General features: G+C 40.2%; 1 protein-coding gene across 1 annotated transcript in view; it reads left to right on the forward strand.

The window, feature by feature from the left end:
• DIS3L2 (DIS3 like 3'-5' exoribonuclease 2) overlaps nucleotides 1–16,820 on the forward strand; it is a 382,925-nt gene that overhangs the window by 54,747 nt on the left and 311,358 nt on the right. Inside the window, exon 4 of the mRNA XM_007462755.1 lies at nucleotides 8,452–8,505. Within this exon, the coding sequence (XP_007462817.1) occupies nucleotides 8,452–8,505 (54 nt within the window). The remainder of the gene's footprint in view (nucleotides 1–8,451; nucleotides 8,506–16,820) is intronic.

Consider the following 16,820-nt stretch of genomic DNA (forward strand, 5'->3'; position numbering starts at 1 on the left):
GGGGCACGAACCTGTGTCCCCTGCATCGGCAGACGGACTCTCAACCACTGCGCCACCGGGGAAGCCCTATTTACTTATTTTTTAATAGATCTTTATTGGAGTATAATTGCTTCACAGTACTGTGTTAGTTTCTGTTGCACAGCAAAGCAAATCAGCCATATGCATACACGTGTCCCCATATCCCCTCCCTCTTGAGCCTCCCTCCCATCCTCACTATCCCACCCCTCTAGGTCATCGCAGAGCACCGAGCCGATCTCCCTGTGCTATGCTGCTGCTTCCCACCAGCCAACTATTTTACATTCGGTAGTGTATATATGTCAATGCTACTCTCACTTTGCCCCAGCTTCCCCATCCCACCCGATGTCCTCAAGTCCATTCGCTATGTCTACCTCTTTATTCCTGCCCTGCAACTAGTTGCATCAGTACCATTTTTTTTTTCGATTCCATTATATATGCTTTAGCATACGGTATTTGTTTTTCTCTTTCTGACTTACTTCACTCTGTATGACAGACTCTAGATCCATCCACCTCACTACAAATATCTCAATTTCGTTTCTTTTTATGACTAATATTCCACTGTATGTATGTGGCACATCTTCTTTATCCATTCATCTGTCAATGGACATTTAGGTTGGTTCCGTGTCCTGGCTATTGTAAATAGTGCTGCAGTGAACATTGTGATACATGACTCTTTTTGAATTATGGTTTTCTCAGGGTATAGGCCCAGTAGTGGGATTGCTGGGTCCTACGGTAGTTCTATTTGTAGTTTTTTAAGGAACCTCCATATTGTTCTCCATAGTGGCTGTATCAATTTACATTCCCAGTAACAGTGCATGAGAGTTCCCTTTTCTCCACACCCTCCCCAGCATTTATTGTTTGTAGATTTTTTGATGATGGCCATTCTGACTGGTGTGAGGTGATACCTCATTGTAGTTTTGATTTGCATTTCTCTAATAATTAGTGATGTTGAGCATCTTTTCATGTGCCTCTTGGCCATCTGTGTCTTCCTTGGTGAAATGTCTATTGAGGTCTTCTGCCCATTTTTTGATTGGATTGTTTGTTTTTTGACACTGAGATGCATGAGCTATTTGTATATTTTGGAGATTAATCCTTTGTCTCTTGTTTCATTTGCAAATATTTTCTCCTTTTCTGAGGGTTGTCTTTTTGTCTTGTTTATGGTTTCCTTTGCTATGCAAAAGCTTTTAAGTTTAATTAAGTCCCATTTGTTTATTTTTGTTTTTATTTCCGTTACTCTAGGAGGTGGGTCAATAAAGATCTTGCTGTGGTTTATGTCAAAGGGTGTTTTTCCTATGTTTTCCTCCAAGAGTTTTATAGTGTCTGGTCTTACATTTAAGTCTTTAATCCATTTGGGGTTTATTTTTATTATTATTATTATTTTTTTTTGTGGTATGTGGGCCTCTCACTGTTGTGGCCTCTCCCGTTGTGGAGCACAGGCTCCGGACGCGCAGGCTCAGCGGCCATGGCTCACGGGCCCAGCCGCTCCGCGGCATGTGGGATCTTCCTGGACCAAGGCATGAACCTGTGTCCCCTGCATCAGCAGGTGGACTCTCAACCGCTGCGCCACCAGGGAAGCCCTGGAGTTTATTTTTGTGTATGGTGTTAGGTAGTGTTCTAATTTCATTCTTTTACATGTAGCTGTCCAGTTTTTCCAGCACCACTTGTTGAGGAGGCTGTCTTTCCTCCATTGTATGTTCTTGCCTCCTTTGTCATAAATTAGGTGCCCATATGTGCGTGGGTTTATCTCTGGGCATTCTGTCCTGTACCATTGATCTATATTTCTTTTTCTGTGCCAGTACCATATTGTCTTGATTACTGTAGTTTTGTGGTGTAGTTTGAAGTTGGGGAGCCTGATTCCTCCAGCTCCGTTTTTCTTTCTCAAGTTTGCTTTAGCTATTTGGGGTCTTTTGTGTTTCCATACGAATTGTAAAATTTTTTGCTCTAATTCTGTGAAGAATGCCATTGGTAGTTTGATAGGGATTGCATTGAATCTGTAGATTGCTTTGGGCAGTATAGTCATTTTCACAATATTGATTCTTTCAATCCAAGAGTGTGGCATACTTCTCCATCTGCTTGTGTCATTTTTGATTTCTTTCATCACTGTTTTATAGTTTTCTGAGTACAACTCTTTTGCCTCTTTAGGCAGGTTTGTTCCTATGTATTTTATTCTTTTTGTTGCAGTGGTAAATGGGAGTGTTTCCTTAATTTCTCTTTCTGATTTTTTGTTGTTGGTGTATAGGAATGCCAGAGATTTCATTTTGTATCCTGAAACCCTACCAAATTCATTGATTAGTTCTAGTAGTTTTTTGGTGGCATCTTTAGGGTTTTCTATGTATAGTATCATGTCATCTACAAACAGTGACAGTTTTACTTCTTCTTTTCCAATTTGTATTCTTTTTATTTCTTTTTCTTCTCTGATTGCTGTGGCTAGGACTTCCAAAACTATGTTGAATAAGAGTGGTGAGAGTGGACATCCTTGTCTTGTTCCTGATCTTAGTGGAAATGCTTTCAGTTTTTCACCATTGAGTGTGATGCTTGCTGTGGGTTTGTCATATATGGCCTTTATTATGTTGAGGTAGGTTCCCTCTATGTCCATTTTCTGCAGAGTTTTTATCATAAATGGGTGTTGAATTTTGTCAAAAGCTTTTTCTGCATCTATTAAGATGATCATATGGTTTTTATTTCTTAATTTGTTAGTGGTGTATCCCATTGATTGATTTGCATATATTGAAGAATCCTTGTATCCCTGGGATAAATTCCACTTGATCATGGCGTCTGATCTTTTTAATGTGTTGTTGGATTCTGTTTGCTAGTATTTTGTTCAGGAGTTTTGCATCTATGTTCATCAGTGATATTGGTCTATAATTTTCTTTTTTCTTTTTTTTTTTTTTTTGCTGTATGCGGGCCTCTCACTGCTGTGGCCTCTCCCGTTGCGGAGCACAGACTCCGGATGTGCAGGCTCAGCGGCCATGGCTCACGGGCCCAGCCGCTCCATGGCACGTGGGATCTTCCTGGACCGGGGCACGAACCCGTGTCCCCTGCATCGGCAGGCGGACTCTCAACCACTGCGCCACCAGGGAATCCCTAATTTTCTTTTTTTGTGTTATCTTTTTCCAGCTTTGGTATCAGGGTGATGGTGGCCTTGTAGAATGAATTTGAGGTGTTTCTCCCTCTGCAATTTTTTGGAAGAGTTTGAGAAGGATGAGTGTTAGCTCCTCTCTAAATGTATGATAGAATTCACCTGTGAAGCCATCTGGTCCTGGACTTTTGTTTGTTGGAAGATTTGTAATTATGGTTTCAATTTCATTACTTGTGATAGGTCTGTTTATATTTTCTAATTCTTCCTGGTTCAGTCTTGGAAAATTGTACCTTTCCAAGAATTTATCCATTTCTTCGTGGTTGTCCGTTTTATTGGCGTATAGTTGTTTGTAGTAGTCTCTTATAATCCTTTGTATTTCTGCAGTCTCAATTGTGATTTTTTCCTTTTTCATTTCTAATTTTATTGAATTGAGTCCTCTCCCTATTTTTCTTGATGAGTCTAGCTAATGGTTTATCAATTTTGTTTACCTGCTCAAAGAACCAGCTTTTAGTTTTATTGATCTTTGCTATTGTTTTCTTCATTTCTATTTCATTTATTTCTGCTCTGATTGTTACGATTTCTTTCCTTCTGCTGATTTTGGGTTTTCTTTGTTATTCTTTCTCTAGTTGTTTTAAGTGTAGGGTTAGATTGTTTATTTGAGATTTTTCTTGTTTCTTGAGCTGAGATTGAATTGCTATAAACTTCCCTCTTAGAACTGCTTTTGCTGTGTCCCATAGGTTTTGGGTTGTCATGTTTTCTCTGTCATTTTTCTCTATGTATTTTTAAATTTCTTCTTTGATTTCTTCAGTGATCTCTTGGTTATTTAGTAGCGCACTGTTTAGCCTCCAGGTATTTGTGTTTTTTACAGTTTTTTTCCTGTAATTGATTTCCAATCTCATAGCGTTGTGGTCAGAAAAGATGCTTGATACGATTTCAGTTTTCTTAAATTTTCCAAGGCTTGATTTGTGACCCAAGATGTGATCTATCCTGGAGAATGTTCCATGTGCACTTGAGAAGAAAGTGTATTCTGCCACTTTTGGGTGGAATGTTATATAAATATCAGTTAAATCTATCTGGTCTGTTGTGTCATTTAAAGCTTGTGTTTCCTTATTTATTTTCTGTTTGGATAATCTGTCCATTAGTGAAGTGGGGTGTTAAAGTCCCCTACTGTTAATTGTGTTACTGTCGGTTCCTCTGTTTATGGTTGTTAGCATTTGCCTTATGTATTGAGGTGCTCACATGTTGGGTGCATAAACGTTTATAATTGTTATATCTTCTTCTTGGGTTGATCCTTTGATCATTATGTCATGTCCCTCCTTATCTCTTTTTTTTATAAATTTATTTATTTATATTTTTTATTTTTGACCGTTGGGTCTTCGTTGCTGCGCGCGGGCTTTCTCTAGTTGTGGCAAGCAGGGGCTGCTCTTTATTGTGGTGCACGGGCTTCTCATTGCGGTGGCTTCTCTTGCTGAGGAGCATGGGCTCTAGGTGCACGGGCTTCAGTAGCTGTGGCTCGCGGGCTTTAGCTCCAGGCTCAGTAGTTGTGGTGCACTGGCTTAGTTGCTCCGTGGCATGTGGGATCTTCCCGGACCAGGGCTCGAACCCCGTGTCCCCTGCATTGGCAGGCAGATTCTTAACCACTGCACCACCAGGGAAGTCCCTTCCTTATCTCTTGTAACAGTCTTTATTTTAAAAATCTGATACAAGTGTTGATACTCCAGCTTTCTTTTGATTTTCATTTACATGGAATATCTTTTTTCCATCCCTTCACTTTCAGTCTGTATGTGCCCCTAGGTCTGAAGTGGGTCTCTTGTAGACAGCATATAGATGGGTCTTGTTTTTATATCCCTTCAGCCAGTCTGTGTCTTTTGGTTGGGGCATTTAATCCACTTACATTCAAGGTTGTTATCAGTATGTATGTTCCTATTACCATTTTCTTAATTGTTTTGGGTTTGTTTTTGTGGGTCTTTTTCTTCTCTTGTGTTTACCACCTAGAGAAGTTTCTTTAGCATTTGTTGTAAAGCAACAGTAGTAAATTAGGGGTATGATCAGAAGGTTTGAAGATGCCAGCACCAAGGAGGTGTAGCAGGAGCTGGTGACATGAACTTCTAAGTATCTGGGGATTTTGATAGAGAATGGGAGAATTTTTAAAGCTGTAGTGGGGAAGCAGGGGGGAAACATTCTTCTTCTCGTCCCTGAGCTATATGGGATAGGAGAGAGAAAATCGGCCCCCTTTGAGAGCACTTGAAGGGAACTGGTCACATCAGGTTTCAGTGGAGGCAAGGAGGCACCAGAGCTTTCAGAAAAGAGATGGAGGATTTGGAGCCACTAGTTTCAGGCATAGGAAAGGGTTGAGGAGGAAAATGAGAGATGAGGGTTTGGGGCAGATTAGGCGATGGTCATAGAAATATGGAAATGGAAATTCTGGACTTATGTATGTAGGTGAGTAAGACAAGACATCTGCTAGAAGGCTCTTTCAGTTACAAGGCCATTTCTTGAGTTGCTTTCCTCACAGCTTCTTCAGGCTGTGGGGATGACCATGTTCTTCTGTGGACTCTGCTAGAGATTTTTCTTTCTTAGTGTGATCTGTACTCTCAGGGGATCTGTTCCTGAGGTCCAATTCTTAAGAGTATGCTCCAGTCAAATTGCAAACATTTTTCTTGAACAAGGCATGTGTCCCTTCTTGTGTGCTTTTATATATCAGGAAGTGTGGGATAGACAATCGAGAATAGAATCTTTTTGGTCCTTTTAATAGTTGTTCTTTTTTTTTTTTTTTTTTTTTTTGGGGGGTTTTCTTTTAATTATTGTGAAATGAGTAGCTTTGTTGAGGAGCTATGCAGTACTGCTGGACAATCTGAAGATTCTTGAAACTGTCCAGGTGTGTTCTTTGTGAATCTGCTGAATTTGAGCCCACACTTGACTTTTCTTTTTTTTTGCGGTACGCGGGCCTCTCACTGTTGTGGCCTCTCCCGTTGCGGAGCACAGGCTCCGGACACGCAGGCCCGGCGGCCATGGCCCACGGGCCCAGCCGCTCCGCGGCATGTGGGATCTTCCCGGACCGGGGCACGAACCCGTGTCCTCTGCATCAGCAGGTGGACTCCCAACCACTGTGCCACCAGGGAAGCCCAGTAGTTGTTCTTTTCAATAGAGTCGAGATATTTTATAATAACTATACATCGAGTATATAACCTTTAAAAATTGCAAATCACGGTTATATACCTGTAACTTATATAACATTGTACATCAAACATATCTCAATTAAAAAAAAACACACAGACAAACAAAATAGAGCAAGTTACAGCCCTGAGCAACCTGTTTCTTTCCCCTGAGTCCAGCTGTGGCATCTCTGAGTGCTCTGTACTTAAAGGTACTTTCAAAGCATATTCTCATCTCTGTAATTCTTCATGTACTAACCATTCACTGAGCTTGAAGGGAGGATAGAAGATTAGCAGCTGGAAAAAGAGAAACTTGGGTCAGAAAATGAATTTTAAAAAATCAGTGAGTTTACTTTTATTTATTTGGAGTGTTTATTTCCTCTCACTAGACTGTAAGCTGAGGGTAGAGCCTATCTATTATTACTCTCTCTCCATTGTGGCCCCATCACTTAGCATAGTGCCTGTCATGCTAATTGTCAGGAGATATTTGTTGAGTGAGTGGATGAATATTGAGGATAAATATAATAAGCCTTTTCCTCCCTCTCCCAACAAGAAACAGCTGCCCTAAAAGTGAAATTGCAGTGACATTCATAAAAAAGGGACTGGCCTCTGGGAGCTTTGCCTGCCTTACTTCCCAGTCCCTCTGTCTCTTACCCTAATACAGCATATGCTGGTAGAAGAGTGTTTGCCTGTTAATCACTCTTGCCTGTATTTCCTTTCTGATTTATCTTCAAATTTTGCTCCTCCATCAAGGACCAGGTCAGACACCATCTCTGGAGCCTTGCCTAGTGCTCCTGTAGCTGAAAGTAAGCTGTCCCCTGACTTGTGGCGTTCTTCATGTTTTACTTTATAAACAAAGACTGAGCTTGGTTCTCACTCTCCCACATTGTCTGTCTCAGGGTCTGGCACATAATCAGAATTCAGTAAATAATTATTAAATTAAGGACTGAATGAGGATATATAGTAGTCTGTGTGGGATTTAACAGTAATATAAACTGTTGCATGGAAATTTGTAATTTAAACCTCGTGTACCAGTGAAAGAAAGAATTATTTTCTGCTTTATTTTCTGCCCTCACCTATTTTATTAATTGTGTATCTTTGAGTCTTTCAGTATTTTAGGGGAGAGATGTTATTTAAAACACTTTCTCAAGACACCCTTTGAGTCTGACTCTTAGGAAAATAACTGCCTCCATCCATGTGTTCCAGTGGCCTTCAGATGCAGCTGTAAGTGGGGAGGGTTACAGCTTCCTGCAAGAGCCTAAAATACTGAACTGCTGTTGAAGACGGCCCCACCTGCACCCCTGTGCGTAAATAGAGGCAGACCCTGACTTGGTGCTGGACTGACGTGAAGTTGAAGGCAGACTGGGTGGCCTGGCTGTTGGAGCCAGGATTCCCACTTACATTAAGAGCTGGTTCTAGACCCTTTTGAATTATTGACTCATTCAGCTCTGCAGAGGGGCCAGAGTAAAAAATATGTATCCAGCCCCTCGAGACTAAGTATTCAACCTGGAAGTCAACCTGTATCACTTTGAAAATTGTCACAGAAGCAAGCAATTGTGGGAAGGTCTTGTAGAATAAAAAAAGGCCATTGTATAGTGAGGCATAATCCCCCGTAACCTTGTTCTTAAAGTAAAGGTTTATATTTGAAGACTAGCATATAAGGGCACATAAAATCCCAATAGTTGCCACTTTCCCACTCCACGCCAATCTCTGTTGCTTCTCACCTCTGCCCATTCACTGCAAGGTGCCTGTGTGAGCTTTTTTTTTTTTTTTTTTTTTTTTTTCCTTGCGTTATGCGGGCCTCTCACTGTTGCGGCCTCCCCCATTTGCGGAGCACAGGCTCCGGACGCGCAGGCCCAGCGGCCATGGCTCACGGGCCCAGCCGCTCCGCGGCACGCGGGATCCTCCCGAAACGGGGCACGAACCCGCGTCCCCCGCATCGGCAGGCGGACCCTCAAGCACTGCGCCACCAGGGAAGCCCTGTGTGAGCTTTTAGTGTTTGATGGAACTCTGTGATACAGACATCAGTATAAATCATATTTCATGCATTTAATGAATAGTTCTCATACATCTAACTTGTTTCCTAGATCGAATTGTTTAATTAATTTTAAACTTTGTATTGACTAGTAACATATGTATGGAAAGATTGTAAGTGTGTAACTAGTTAAATTTTCACAGATTTTATTTTTTATTTTAAAGGGTGTATTGAGAATTAATCCCAAGAAGTTTCATGAAGCCTTCATTCCTTCCCCGGTGAGTTCAATAACTTTACAATAAACCTAATGTCACATTTAATTTTTTAGATGTGCTGTAAAACTGAAATCATATATTCTAACTAAAAAACAGAGTAGTAAAACAAAATTGAGGATGGGCAAGAATTTGTTTCAAATTTAAATAAATAAACTTTTCCTTTGGTTAACAGCCCCTTCTGCCAATCTTAAAAATCACACTTCAAGTGAAAGGGATGGCATTTGTTACTAGGCTGCAGGGAGCAGCTGAACCCACACAGACACCCACCAGTTCTTGTAATTGGACACCCTTGGTTTATAGCTTAAAAGGATTTACAGGTTTTTTCACTGATTTAAGTTAATCTCTCCTAAACAAATATGCTGTGTACTTTCAATCTACTGCATGAGCTATTCTGCAACTTTGTCCAAAAATAATGTGTATTTTTTTTTTTTTTTTCTGGTCAGAGTTTCTCACTTCACTTTTATGCAGGCGATAGGACTTGGTACAAAGCTTTGTACCATTGGCTCTTTATAGTCTTTCTTAGGTTCATGACTCATTTTAATAGGCTCTCTCTCATTAAGGGAAGTTCACTCTGACATATAATTAGCAGCAGGTCTCTGGATAAGGTTTGATTGTGCAAAGCTGGGAGAGCAGTATTCTTAAATTCTTGGCCTAACTTTTCCAGGATGCCATAAATAGGATAGCCGTAGAATTAGATTTTTCACAGTGGAAGAGATTATAAGAAGAAACTTTGGCTTATAGATGAGGAAATGGAATACATATATTTCAGTTAACATATTTCATTTTGTGAAATGACAAGTTTAATGAGAATACAAGTTCAGTCATGTACTTCATAGGTATTATTATTGTTGTTGTTTCAATAACCTAAGACCTATTCTGAAGCTCAGCTTTGTCCTTTTTTCCCTTGCCCTTGTCCTGAAGCCAAGGATTCACATTTGTATCTCAAGTTTAGGTCTTACCCACTGGCTTAGATAAACAATGTCACATGTCACCTTGTTCTCTCTTAGTCATTTTCTGTTCCTGTGACAGAACATGGTATATATTGCTGACCCTGGTGCTTAGATTATAGAATTGAGTGTCAGATTTGAGGTAGTAACTTAGCTGCGGGAGCTATACCATCACACAGCGGAAGCACAGTTTGCGTGGGTGTTAGATTTCAGAGTTTGCTCATAAGGTGAAATTCACATTCAATAATCATAAAAATTACCAATGAAAATCTCTTAGGAATATGCCATGTTGGAGAGGGAGTAACCATCTCTCAGTAAGTCTAGCATAACCAGCATTTTCTCCACATTAGAAAGGGTGATTGTTTCTTCTTTGGCACACCAGTTGAAGGAGCTCAGTTATTACTAGGGGGCCCCACTGTGTGAAAAACATGGTTTTTTTTTTTTTTTGCGGTACACAGGCCTCTCACTGCTGTGGCCTCTCCCGTTGCGGAGCACAGGCTCCAGACGTGCAGGGTCAGCGGCCATGGCTCACGGGCCCAGCCGCTCTGCGGCATGTGGGATCTTCCCAGACTGGGGCACGAACCCGTGTCCCCTGCATCGGCCGGCGGACTCTCAACCACTGCGCCACCAGGGAAGCCCAAACATGGATTTTTTAAGCACGAGAATCATACCCAGTGCAGTAAGGAGTTCACCCTGAGAGGTACTTGGGAACTGAGCAGATCGTCCTCCCTGCACACTGAGGTTTGCTCTCATCGATGGGAATGATAAGTGGAACTACATACAGTATTTTGAAAATTTTTCTGCTTGCTTTCTCTCTTTCCTGAGTATACAGTATTGAATTTCTCTAAGTTAGATCCCTGTTAGACCGGCTCCTAATGAGTGTATGGCGTAGGACAAAATACAGATGGAGGCACACATACCTTATCTTAAATATTTAAAAGTTATAAATCAGACTAACAAACTGTTAAGTAAAATACATTCATGACAGATAAAATATATTCCTTGCCAAGTATACCTCCATGTACTTGTACTGGGGTTCAGATGTAGAATTCTCAGACTCCTTGGAGCTCCATGCTGAAGCGTGGAGAGGGTCCATCTCTGGCCTGCCCTTCTTCCCTTCCCAGTTCTTGCTCGCTGTCCCCTCTTTGCTGCCCTCCTGCCTCCTCCCTCCCATTCAGCAAGGGCCCTTGCCCTCTAGGTGAGCATCTTATCCCACATGTCCAAGCTCTGCCCGTACCCTTTAGCAATGCCCACCCATTAGCCACCTGTCAAGTCTAGGGGTGCCACCTGTGATGTGGTCTGCGTTTGGGAAGACAGACCTGGGGAAGGTGCTTATATATGCCCTGGAAGTGGGCTTGGGGCTGATTACAATCCATTTAGCCTTGAGAACTCCTTACCTGTTGAGGAGGGGTGTGGTTGGAGGAGGGCCAGAGCAGAGGTCCTCTGAAGTGTTGGCCTGGTTATGTTCCTGTAAGTTAAGTTCATGTGATTTAAATTTGCAAATGATGTGTTGCTACTGTTTAATCTGGCTTTTTGTTAAAGGAAGTAAAGCAAAAGTTATTGATGTTTCAAAAGCTCAAGTTGTTCTCCCACTTGAAATTGTATTCCTGGCATATGTCCTATTTAGAATTTTTTACACAGTTGTGATATTAGGATTGGCTTACTTCTATACCTTTTTCATTCTCTTATCTGGCCACTGATGGAGTAATAAAATTGTCTCAGGGGGAGAAAAAGTGCTAAATGACTCACCTCTACTACAGAAGCTCTATCAAGACCCAGCTGTACGTGATTGTAGATACTCCAGTGTTGGACACTGGCACAATCCTGCATTCTAGTTTTGTAGATTTTCTGGTCAGTTTCAGGTTTTAGAAGCATTATGGAGAACACTTGAAGGGGGAGATAGTACAGGCAATGAATTACATGTAGGTAAATCCCACCACTGGTCTAGATTTCGGAGTATACGTAGCTCATGCCCATGTCAACTGTGAACTTGTATGAACTGGAAAAATGCTCACAGGTAGACTAGAAGGTAGGATATCAGAATCAGGGCCTGACTGTTACCTGTCCCTGCTTTAGCAGGGAGAATAAAGATAGGAATTGATAGAAGGTAAAGCCTCTGCTCTGACAATAAGAAACAGAAAGATTCCTTAATTGTAAAATGAAGGGGTGGATTAAATATTGTCTAATGTTCTTCATAACTTTAAAATTCTAAAGTTTTTGGAGAAACAAAAATAGACTAGATTTGATGAAATTATTTAGGTTTATTCTTACTGACTCTAAAAACAGTTGAGAACTTATACAGTGTCACTTTCTGTGTTAAAATATCTACATATGTCAACAGGCTAGAAACAATGAATTGATCATCAGGTATAAAAAAGTACTTTGTTTTGGAGGAACGTGATTTAGGTTTATTATAATTTCTACTGATAGAAAGTTGATATTCATTTTCCTATGACAAACTCAACATACATGGGATGTTATTTCTGTGTGTACCTGCTAGTGTTCTCTTGTTCTCAATAAAAATAAGAATAAAACCATGTAACTTTTTCACAAAACCAAGATAAATTGATATTATTGAGGTGCCTTTTTATCCCATTTGGGAATAAGATAAAGACGAGAAATGGACCAGATGTAAAAACCTGGCTTTTTATAAAAAGCACAGTTTCAATTCTGAATTATATTGGTGCAAGGAGTTCTGTAGCTTTTTTGTGTATCTCATCATGGGAGGCACTCTTTGTACATCTGTGGAATTTATTTCTGGTCCAAAGGGAGCTATTCCATCGGTGGAGGATGTTCTGACCATCATAGTATACTTGGGCTATCCTCCCCACTCCTGCCTCCTAAATATTTAGTTAGATTACCCATAGATCCCTTTATATTTCCAACAGGTTGATCATTATCCATTTTTCTTTTTTTTCTATTCTTTCTGATGGGTAGAGCAAGTCTTCTGGCGTTCAAATGAAGGAATGAATTCCTTGGCCTTAAAAAGTAGTTAAGAGGTTATACTGCTGGAAACTCAGCTGTGCTCCAGACTAGAGCCTCCTTACCTATGCTATGGATTTTCTTCTCCTATAAATACCTATGCTATTTATTTTCTCTTATTTCATGTACACTGCTTTTTTTGTTTACAGTGTATGATGGATGTATATGAAAAAAAATGTATCTTTGGGAAAACAATTACAGTTTGTTAATTTGGAAAAAAAAGTTAGGAGGGATTGACTCAAACTTTTAATATTGAGCTGTCCTCAAGTATCTTTTTTTTTATTGGAGTATAATTGCTTTACAACAGTGTGTTAGTTTCTAATTTATAACAAAGTGAATCAGTTATACATATACATATGTTCCCATATCTCTTCCCTCTTGCGTCTCCCTCCTTCCCACCCTCCCTTTCCCACCCTCCTTATCCCACCCTCCTTATCCCACCCCTCCAGGTCACAAAGCACCGAGCTGATCTCCCTGTGCTATGCGGCTGCTTCCCACTAGCTATCTACCTTACGTTTGGTAGTGTATATATGTCCATGCCTCTCTCTCACTTTGTCACCCCTTACCATTCCCCCTCCCCATATCCTCAAGTCCATTCTCTAGTAGGTCTGTGTCTTTATTCCTGTCTTACCTCTAGATTCTTCATGACATTTTTTTTTCTTAAATTCCATATATATGTGTTAGCATACGGTATTTGTCTTTCTTTTTCTGACTTACTTCACTCTGTATGACAGACTCTAGGGCTATCCACCTCATTACAAATAGCTCAAATTTCGTTTCTTTTTATGCTTGAGTAATATTCCATTGTATATATGTACTACATCTTCTTTATCCATTCATCCGATGATGGACACTTAGGTTGTTTCCATCTCCGGCCTATTGTAAATAGAGCTGCAGTGAACATTTTGGTACATGACTCTTTTTGTTTTGTTTTGTGTTTTTTGCGGTACGTGGGCCTCTCACTGTTGTGGCCTCTCCCGTTGTGGAGCAACAGGCTCCGGACGTGCAGGCTCAGTGGCCATGGCTCACGGGCACAGCCGCTCTGCCGCATGTGGGATCTTCCTGGACCAGGGCACGAACCCGTGTCCCCTGCATCGGCAGGCGGACTCTCAACCACTGAGCCACCAGGGAAATCCTGACTCTTTTTGAATTATGGTTTTCTCAGGGTATATGCCCAGTAGTGGGATTGCTGGGTCATATGGTAGTTCTATTTGTAGTTTTATAAGGACATACTGTTCTCCATAGTGGCTGAACCAATTCACATTCCCACCAGCAGTGCAAGAGTGTTCCCTTTTCTCCACACCCTCTCCAGCATTTATTGTTTCTAGATTTTTTGATGATGGCCATTCTGACTGGTGTGAGATGATATCTCATTGTAGTTTTGATTTGCATTTCTCTAATGATTAATGATGTTGAGCATTCTTTCATGTGTTTGTTGGCAGTCTGTATATCTTCTTTGGAGAAATGTCTATTTAGGTCTTCTGCCCATTTTTGGATTGGGTTGTTTGTTTTTTTGTTATTGAGCTGCATGAGCTGCTTATAAATTTTGGAGATTAATCCTTTGTCAGTTGCTTCATTTGCAAATATTTTCTCCCATTCTGAGGGTTGTCTTTTGGTCTTGTTTATGGTTTCCTTTGCTGTGCAAAAGCTTTGAAGTTTCATTAGGTCCCATTTGTTTATTTTTGTTCTTATTTCCATTTCTCTAGGAGGTGGGTCCAAAAGGATCTTGCTGTGATTTATGTCATAAAGTGTTCTGCCTATGTTTTCCTCTAAGAGTTTGATAGTTTCTGGCCTCAAGTATCTTTAAAATAAGAGATGCTGCAGTAGATGCAGGCTTCTGAATGAATCAAGTAAGAGCTGAGTTGTGATTCAGTATCTGTAGATTTGTGTATTGTTCGAGGTTCAGTTCAGCCCTGCTTCTCTTCGTTTCTGGGGTAGAAACATGACAGTACCAACATCTTACCCTCTTAACTCTCTAAGCTAAGAGTGGTGTAGCTGCTTCTGAAAGAGGCATCTGATTGCATACGTTTTGACACGTGATGATGGGTTCGGATGACCTCTAGACAGCTTTATTTTCATTGTAGAGAAGTCGGAGAGATCCCATTACTTTATAAATTGCAGAAGGCAATTGATGATGTTGTGCTACACTTCAGTTGTTCACTCTTTATTTACTGGTTGCGTCTTCTTATTTCTCTGAGAAGGTTGTTATGAACTGTCTTTGTGGCTGGCATGGTAGCTATTCCTTAGGGACTAGGGTGGGTCAGGTTTGGCAAAGTGTGCAGGCCATTGCTGCTAGCCTGTGGCTAAATTGGAAATTGAACAGAAAGACTGTTCTAAAGATCTCTAATGGTTTGTAATTGGAAACTGTAAAAAAAAATACTGAGTATATGAAATCCCATTCTGTGAGTGTGGTGGTGAATTTGCAGTGCTAATTTTATCTTTATTTAAAATATCATAGTAATCACCTGCAGTCTGTTGAGCATCACATCAACTGTCTCTAGTAGAAAATTTTGAGTGGTGGCTTTCCAAGCCAGTTTGCTGTTACCTCCTTTGAGAAAAATTAACATTTTACTTCTCTCTTATCCTGTGAAAAGAAGCACATAATATAAACTCTTGAAAGGATGAGAGTACATGTTTGCATGTTTGTTTGTTTTTTTGCATATATGTATTTTATTTATTTATTTTTATACAGCAGGTTCTCATTAGTTATCTATTTTATGCATATTAGTGTATATATGTCAATTCCAATCTCCCAATTCATCCCACCACCACCGCCCCCCTCCCCTTCCCGCCTTTCCCCCCTTGGTGTCCACAGGTTTGTTCTCTACAGCTGTGTCTCTATTTCTGCCTTGCAAACCAGTTCATCTGTACCATTTTTTCTAGATTCCACACATATGTGTTAATGTATGATATTTGTTGTTCTCTTCTGACTTACTTCATTCTGTATGACAGTCTCTAGGTCCATCCACGTCTTTGCATGTTTGTTGGTGAAACATTTTGAAAATGTTTAATTTTTTCGTGGAACTTTATTGCTGAAGGCATGCTTTTCTTAGCTACCTTTTCCATTTAATTGTTTTTGCAAAGTAATTTGGCTTAATAAGAAGCCTCTGGCAACTAGTTAAGTTTGGCAGTCGATACCTAGGGAGCTCACTGGGGCTACACTGCTTCAGGTGGATTGTTTTTAAGTATGTGCTTGAGGGGAATTCCCTGGCGGCCCAGTGATTAAGACTCGGGCTTTCACTGCTGTGGACCTGGGTTCCCTAGCCAAGACATGAAAACAACCCAGGTGCTAACTTAAGACTCGGGCTTTCACTGCTGTGGACCTGGGCTCAATAGCCAAGATGTGAAAATAACCCAGGTGCTAATCAACAGACGATTGGCTTAAGAAGATGTGGTATACATACATAGGAATATTACTCAGCCATACAAAAGAGTGAAATACTGCCATTTGCAGCAACTTGGATGGACCCAGAGAATATAATGCTTAGTGAAGACAGAGACAGACAGAGAAAGAAAAATACTATGTGGTATCACTTATATATGGATTCTAAAAAATAATACAAATGAATCTATATATAACAGACTCACAGACATAGAAACAAATTTATGTTTACCAGAGGTTGGAGAGGGACAGTTAAGGAATATGGAATTAACAGATACAACCTACTATACATAAAATAGATAAACAAACAAGATTTGCTGTAAAGTACAGGGAATTATATTCAATATCTTGTAATAACCTATAATGGAATATAATCTGAAAAAAACTGAATCACTGTGCTGCACACCTGAAACTAACACAGTATTGTAAATCAACGTACTTCAGTTAGAAAACAAACAAACCACATTGCTCTGTCTACCACTTCTTTGTGGGGAGTGTGACTTTGCTGGTTTTCTCCTAGAGAACCCAACTCCTGGAGCTGGTTGTTACTCCTGCCCTTGGTTAGTTTTCTTTGGGGATTATATCAATGTGTTGTTGTTCTTCTGTTTTCTTGCAAATTGTCTGCTTTTTACCTTTCCCTTACAAAAATTCAGTCATGTAGAAAAGGTACCATCATGCTTTATTTTATTTAAAACAAAAAAGGGTAACTTACTCCTTTCTCATTTCAGTTATGAAAGCATGCAGTCCTCATTTTCTGCTTTATATATAGTTTTTTGTTTGGTTTTGGCCTGTCTACAGTAGACCTTCTCTTATTTGGTGATTTTTTAGTATTATGTTAACCTGCTCTTCTGTGTTCATCACCATTTCTATTAGTTCCAAAGAGACTGAGCTTCCTCTAGGTCTGTTTGTGTCTAAATACTAGTGTTCCTGTTAACTCAGTGGACAGATTGTAGAGTCTACAGTTTTTAAACCAAGGAAGTAACTTTTGGTTCCAAGCCTTGGTAAAC

The sequence above is a fragment of the Lipotes vexillifer genome, unplaced genomic scaffold (assembly GCF_000442215.2).
Source record: "Lipotes vexillifer unplaced genomic scaffold, Lipotes_vexillifer_v1.1 scaffold860, whole genome shotgun sequence".
NCBI classification, from domain to species: Eukaryota; Metazoa; Chordata; class Mammalia; order Artiodactyla; family Lipotidae; genus Lipotes; species Lipotes vexillifer.